General features: G+C 34.4%; 1 protein-coding gene and 1 pseudogene across 1 annotated transcript; both read left to right on the top strand.

Annotated features, from left to right (window-relative positions):
- The first annotated feature begins 289 nt into the window (after positions 1–289).
- On the top strand, positions 290–7,456 carry LOC114479103 (phospholipid hydroperoxide glutathione peroxidase-like). Its single transcript, XM_028472579.1, has 7 exons — positions 290–375; positions 4,406–4,500; positions 4,576–4,720; positions 5,488–5,639; positions 6,669–6,693; positions 6,948–7,007; positions 7,081–7,456. Exons 1-7 carry the CDS (start codon positions 301–303, stop codon positions 7,111–7,113), a joined length of 585 nt encoding a protein of 194 aa, XP_028328380.1. The 5' UTR covers positions 290–300; the 3' UTR covers positions 7,114–7,456.
- LOC114479877 (uncharacterized) lies at positions 1,706–1,823 on the top strand (annotated as a pseudogene).
- Positions 7,457–7,838: the final 382 nt, after the last annotated feature.

Genomic DNA, 7,838 nt, shown 5'->3' with positions numbered 1-7,838 from the left:
TAAATTTAAGAAAAAAAGGGTTCAAATGCAAAAAAAAAAAAAAAAAAAAAAAAAATATATATATATATATATATATATATATATATATATATATATATATATATATATATATTTGAAGTCCAAATTGTTGTTTTTGAACACTTTTTTCTTGATTGAATAATAAAGACACAAATCTACTTCTCTATAGAATACAGATTTTCAATTTCATTTCATTTTCATTCTGATTGTACAGGTTCGGATTTGTCCAATGAAAACAGTAGAGCCCCGCCCCCAGTAAAGGGGCGGGGCTTTAAACGTCACATGACCAGCATGTGGCTACCCAGAACCGCAGTGTTGTTTGGTGTGTTGGGGAGCAGAGCCCTAAACAGAACCATGGTGAGTACTGAATGAATAAAACATAGAATATACATCATATATATTATACTAAATGTTGGCCGTGCTTTAAATATGATTCCACTTCCGGTTACCTTTAACATAAAGTAGGTCGCACTCTGTGGTGCAGCGGAGAAATGAGTCCGACGTCACAGCGGTTATTTTTACCTCTTTAGCTTCGTCTGAATCAGCATTTTAGCGTTTATATATATTAATAAACGCTAATGTAAATTAAGATGTTCAGCATCTTAATTTTGCTTTACATTGTTAGATACTAATCTGCTGTGAATCAAGCTGTTAATTTACAGTATTTCTTTTATTAGCATCATTTAGCTTCGTCAGCTAGCTGCCAGGCTAGTTTAACCCCAGATTTACGTTTCAGTGTCAACTTTGTCGACTAAAGATTTTCGTTATAGTTTTTCGTTGACTACATCCAAAAATAATAATAGAATAACTAGACTACGACTAATTAAAAAAATAAATACATGTTGACAAAATGATATATATATATATATATATATATATATATATATATATATAAATAATTAGGTTACAAAGGAAAAAAAATCACGAAATTACTCCCAAAAGCTTAAATAAGATTTTTACATGCACAAAATAAAATAAAGATATAAGACAACAATAATACACTAAATGAGTCATAAAATAGAAAACACAACAAAAGTACACAAAATGACAGAAAAATATGCAAAAATATCTCCAAAAAACACAAAATTAGAGGGAAAAATATCACAAAATGAATCCAAAAGCACAAAATTACAACAAGAACAAACAAAATGAGAGAACGAAATTTAGAAAATGACTGAAAAATATACAAACTAATGACTCAATTATTGTTAATGACATAACCCTATGACACACAAATCATTAGGTTATATTAGGTTTGTTAGGTTAATATATATTAGCTAATATTAGAAGAAAATACACAAAATGACAGAAAAACACACAAACAAAAATATGCAAAATATCTTCAGTTTGGAAAATGGCAAAAAAAATTAATTACTTAAAAAAAAACACAAGTAGCTAACAAAAAATCGGCGAAAACTTAAAAATGATTAATTTAAAAAAGTGTATTAAAAATATTTGTTAGCCATTAAAAACTAAACCATGCGTGATGAAATCCAATCAGAACGCTTGTGCTCTTGATTACATCAAATCTGTGTGTGTGTGTGTGTGTGTGTGCGTGTGTGTGTGTGTGTGTGTGTGTGTGTGTGTGTTTACAAACATCAATACCGTCCATTATCAGTGGTTTATTTTATCTTTGGAAAATAGATAAACTCTTATTTTGTCTAATAAAACCTTTAATGTTTATTATTTATGTGGCCACACCAGCCTGTCATTGCCTGATCCCGTTAGATCTCGGAAGCTAAGCAGGTCTGGGCCTGGTTAGTAGTTGGATGGGAGACCACTGAGAATTCCAGGTGCCACAGTGGGGTGGCAGTCACCCAGTGGTATCTGTCATTGTGCCCTTGGGCAAGGCACTTCACCTACATTGCCTAGTATGAATGTAGTGTGTGAGTGAGTGTTGGTGGTGGTCGGAGGGGCCGATGGCGCACTATGGCAGCCTCGCTTCCGTCAGTCTGCCCCAGGGCAGCTGTGGCTACAACAGTAGTTTACCACCACTAAGTGTGGAATGAAAGAATAATGCCTTAATTCTGTAAAGCGACTTTGAGTGTCTGATAAAGCGCTATACAAAACTGATGCATTATTATTATTATTATTAGTTGATTAATACACTCCTAAACTATAACAGAAATAGTCCAGATGACTACATTTTGACTAAAACTAAATCAAAATGTGCATTTACATACATTTGATTAAATATTTCCCCGATTATAAATTATTGGTCCTGTTTTGTATCGCATGGTTGAAAACAGTGTGAAACATTATCATTAAACAGGGTTTTTCCCTCTGTTTAAACTGAAGAAAGTGATTTATTTTCTCTTCCTTGAATGAATCCTTAGAGATTTTTTCTTCTGCGTTTTTGCGTAACAATGAGTCAGCTGATTTCACACTGTTTAGTGCACTTCGTGCGTACACAGGTGAAGGTAATAACACTGATTATCTCATGGTGGTTTTATTGCAACAGACGAGCTGATGCAGTGGAGGTTAATCCTGTTTCTGACCGAAAGGAATAAAGCCGTGCAGTGCGTTTTCATATGCTTCATTTTGCATAAACGCAGCACTGGTGAAATGGCTGAGTCATGTTTTCTTTGCACGTCAGAAATGACTTTTAAACACTTTTAAAGCTTGCATTTCTTAAAAATGAAGTCACTAAAAAGTTTTGCTGTGACAAAATAAAGCTTAGTTACACCTTTGTACATTAAAAATAATGTTTTATTTTCTACAAGTCACTTATAAAACATTTTTTGATCAAAGAAAAAAAAGTGTTGAAAAGCAATTTTTTTGGGATAATAAATATTTGTTTTCAAATATATTCTCTGTGATTGACCAGGTTTTTCTTTTTGATGTGAGGAATGTAAATTTTTTTGGTGACAGAAGTTTTCTTTTGATTGAAAATAAAGTTTTTGGGGAAGGTTTTATTTTTAATGAAGCAATCTTTTATTTATCTTTTTTTTTACCTCCATATTAATGGGGAATAATCTGGTAAAACTTGATAAAACACATTTAACTCCTTCATATATTTATATAAACCACATGTGACTTGTCTACATATAAAGAGAATAAAAATGATTAGTTATTGATTTGAGTTCTTCATTTATTTTCATCATGTAAATTACAGCTTAAAAACAGTTTAAAATAAACTAAATTAACATCAAGAAATTTAGAAGTTTACATGAAGGAAAAGCAGTAAGAAGTATAAACTTATCTAATCTCTTTAATTTATTTTGAATTTCCTTACTTAAGCTTACAAAAAGTCTAATTTTTACTAACAATTTGAAAACAATAAAGTGAATAAACAATCAATGTAATATAATACTCACACAGAAACCATGCAATAATTGTTTCTTTTTATATTAACCAGACTTTTTATTTATTTATTTTTTAGAAATAATTGTGTTTGTTTTTTTTACCAACGTCTCCCATAGTTACTAATCTTAATCAGGATCAATGTGTGTGTTGGGGAGCAGCAGCAGCAGTAGCGCTATCGTAGCGCAAAAACTAGGACACACCCCTCACAGTCTTTTTTAAAGGTCCAGTATTCTGCTATTTTCCACCCATTTCCTTCCATTTGTTCTAAAAACCCCAACAACATAGAATTTGAGGTTAATTTTCCCAAACTCGCCTGTTTTCTGGAGTTTTAGCCTCTGAAAAGTCACTTTAATGACACACACTCTTGTTATTGTTTTCAGCCAAAAAACGGCACATTACAGTAAAACACATTGCTATTTAAGAGGCTATTGTGATTGTGAGTCAGACTAACACTGCTTCAGCGTGTGTGTCTTTATCACATCGGCAGCGTAGTAAATCATAAACTGTCACTTTCTGGTGAAGCTCATCTCTCCTAACCACAGAAATAGTTCATTTAAGGTGATAATAGTTTGTTTTGTTCAACCGCTGCATCGCATTGGGTCACAAACACGTCAGATCATATCAAAGGCGATACGAGGCGATATAACGGATACTAAAAGTGAAACTTATTGTGAGTGCCCAAGCTGCACTTCAGATTTTCTATACTAAGTGTAAACATATTAACTGTAATATCAGCCTGCCTTCGCTATGTTTGTTTTAGCTGTGAGGTAGTTTGAGAGTAGGAGTTTCTGCCTTATGACTCATAAGGGGGGGAAAAGTCCAACTGTCTCGTTTGGAGCTGATTTTTTACAAAATGTGGAATAAGAAGCGAGGGAGGAAACAAACGTTTTCAACTTTGTCCCTCTGAATGAGGCTAAAGGAATGTATGACACTGTAGCAACAACATTAGAAGTGATTTTTTTTCATAATTCTGCCCCTTTAAGTTAAGTTTCTGCCATTTAACCCTGACAAACTTTGACTCACTTGTTACTCAATGCTACAGTCAGTCGTCTCCATGTAATTCCTCTTCCTCTCTATGCAGTGTGCACAAGCGTCAGACTGGCAAAGTGCCAAGTCCATCTATGAGTTTTCTGCCAAGGACATCGATGGGAACGACGAGTCTCTGGAGAAATACAGGTGTGTGTTTGTTTCGTGTTTAAACGGCTAAATATTCAACGGTTCTACAGTCAGCATGTGATCTTTGTGTTCCAGAGGGTTTGTGTGCATCATAGTGAATGTAGCGTCGAAATGAGGAAAGACCAAGGTGAACTACACTCAGCTCGCGGCCATGCACGCCACCTACGCTGAGAAGGGTTTACGCATCCTGGGCTTTCCATGCAACCAGTTTGGAGGACAGGTAACCGTGAAATTAAGGGTGTCGTGTCCGAGCCATATGTCTGTGGCCCATACACAGCACATCCAAAGGTTTTTCATCCACCAAATCACACCACAGAATTTTTAAAGACAAAAAAAACATGTTTTTAAATAAATATATAAGCAATAATCTCTGTAAACACCTGGTGATTTTCAAAGCCCTTTTCCATCCCTGTAGTTTATTAAAATCTTTTTTTTAGAACCTTTTTGAACCGTTTCATGTCTAGACATTTGCTTCAGTTCCACAGCTTCACTTCATGTTTGTCCGTACACTATAAGTGTTGTTAAGTTAAATTGTGTCCCCCTTCTCAGTCATAGAACAATGTCTGAATGTTTTGATGTAGCATATTGTTTTTTGTTTTGTACATTATTCTCATCACTTACAGAATTTATTCTCACATTTCAGTCTTAATGAAGAAAAAAGTCAAAAAGTGGCACAAAGTGTTAATATTGTGCTGCTATATAGTGATTAAAAACTACTACAAATTACATGAATCCTGTTTGTTTAATTAGTTAAATACATATTTAATAAATGTTTGTAAAGTACCGTGACTTAAATTATCTTTTATCCCTTTTTTTACCATTTAGGACGATGATTTTTAAGTAGGTGAATGGGTTTGTTTTATTGGTAAATAACTTTAAAGTTGTCTAAATGATCTGAATGACAAACATTGTGATAAAATCCTGATCGTGAATTTACATAGAAAAAAATTGTGTGTGTGTGTTGTGTGTGTGTGTGTTCTAATCCAGGAACCGGGGACTGAAGCAGAGATTAAAGAGTTTGCCAAAGGCTACAATGCTGAATTTGATCTTTTCAGTAAGATTGAAGTGAACGGAGACGACGCTCACCCTTTATGGAAGTGGATGAAGGCACAATCTGAAGGGAAGGGATTCATGACAAAGTCAGTTGACTTTTTAATTCTTCTCATGTTCTAGAAGCACTTTGTTGCACTTACTGAGAGTTTTTCCTCTAGCGTCTGCCAAATGAAATGGCAGAATCTAAATAAAATTGACCTTTAAACCTTTGACTATCTGTATTGGTCATATCTATAACTAATTATTTACCAGTAAGCTATTTCTAACAGTTTGACGAGCCCGAGAGCTGTCGTGTAATCATTATTCATCAGCGTACAGATTTGAACACGCTGCAGTTCAGACAAATGTACACACAATAGGAATACAACCTTATTGTAAATACCACAGTATTTTGGTTAGAGCTGCACGATTAATGGCCTAAATTATAATCATGATTATTTTCATCAATATTGAAATCACAATTATATTCACAAAGCTGAAAGCAGCGTTTAACAGGCCATCGCAACCACACGTATGTTAGCACGTGGTGCTCGTTGAGGTGTGTTGCATGTCGGGGTGTGTTAGTGTTGAGACGTAGCTCACCATTTTCAAGGATTGTCACAAACTGTCCTGCAATGTTCTGTGCAAATATAATGTCTATGATTTCCTTTTAAAAGGAACCACAACTAATTTTTTTGGCATACAAATGAAAGCCTCTATGATTAATTAGCATCTACTTAGCTCTACAAACTCTTCATAACTTCTATAAGCGTAGCATATCATCCTAGTGAACAGGCAGCAAAGAGGAATATTTACATATATAAACATTCAACTTTATTGTCAAGATTGTTTTATAACACAACCAAATAAACACGTGTTTAAATTAAAGTTTTACGTAACATTCCACTTGGTCAAAGTTGAACCCTCTAATCATGTTTTGTATTGTTTGGTTATTTTCAGTCACTTTTTGGACACTTTCCTAGTGTTCCAGGGTTCACTTTGCTGTAAATGTTCCTTTAAACTATCATGTGATAATCTGAGTAATGAGTCAAACTGGAGAAGTTTCACTTCCCATTAAAATAACTCCTATTGGTCACATCCTTTGATTATAATATCATTTTTTTTTCTTTTCACAGTAACATCAAATGGAACTTCACGAAGGTAATCCATTTCTATGTTTATAGTCAATACCATTTATTTAAAAATAATTACCATTTAATATCACTGTAAATAATCTAATGTTGCAAAACCCTCATTGTATTTTATCTACAACTTTTGATGGTAATTTACAAAAAGTCCCGTTTTTGCTGTAAATTCTTTTTTGAACAAAATCTTCCTGAACTTGGCCCACAGGCCTCCAGTTTGACATACTAGATTTAAGACTCTATTTTAATGCCTTTTTTCCCTCTTAACAGTTTCTCATTAATAAGGAGGGGAAGGTGGTAAAGCGCTATGGTCCCACTGACGATCCCAATGTAAGTGTGTTTTATTTTCCAAATATGAGACATAAACTGATGTAACTTGTTGTTTTTTTTTTTTCTTCTACAGGTGATCGAGAAGGATTTGCCCAAGTATCTTTAAATGCTCCAAATGTTGGACCTCTCCCATGGTTTTACTGGTATTTGTGAGTGTGCCTGGACCAGTGACGGCCTGTCTGTAACCCCAGCGATGGGAAGGGCGTGGCCTGATAATCCTTGGCGTGCAAACCTTTTCCAGAGCACATTCCAAATCTTCTACAGCCATGACAGAGATCTGCCTAAACTCATTCCTTCTAATCTAATGTAATGTGATCATCCTGTCGTGGCTCTATCACAGTATGTCTACATTGTGTTGCTGTTAGTCAGTCATTTATCGAGCAAACCACTAGTTCTGCTGAATGTGTTGGTGATGAAATCAATCTGAAATAAATGTCGTCTTAAACATTTTCAGTCTTTTTTTATTTTCAACAAGGGAAGTTTTTCATAATCTGTCATGAATATGAAATAATGTTAAACTAATGTTGTAATGAGTTCAGTTACTACAGCTTGATGATAAATGCACAATGGTAGGATTCTACAGAAACCTCTTTATTCCCATAATAATGATGCTAAAATACGCGTCGGGTAAGTTGTGCATGTTGTAAAAATAACCACAAAGTTTCATGAAGTAAAAGGCTTTGACTGTTTAAGTCAGTCTCATGATCTGAACCATGAATCATGCATTTATTATGGGAACAGAAACGAGGGTAGAAGCAGAGCGGTTCATGGAGCCTCAGAATAGTTCCTGGAAGTGAGCTAGAGTGGAATAGACAGTTTGTGATGCATTTT

The sequence above is a fragment of the Gouania willdenowi genome, chromosome 17 (assembly GCF_900634775.1).
Source record: "Gouania willdenowi chromosome 17, fGouWil2.1, whole genome shotgun sequence".
NCBI classification, from domain to species: domain Eukaryota; kingdom Metazoa; phylum Chordata; class Actinopteri; order Blenniiformes; family Gobiesocidae; genus Gouania; species Gouania willdenowi.
The sequence above is the reverse complement of the archived record's forward strand: the minus strand, read 5'-3'. Positions and strand labels throughout refer to the sequence as shown.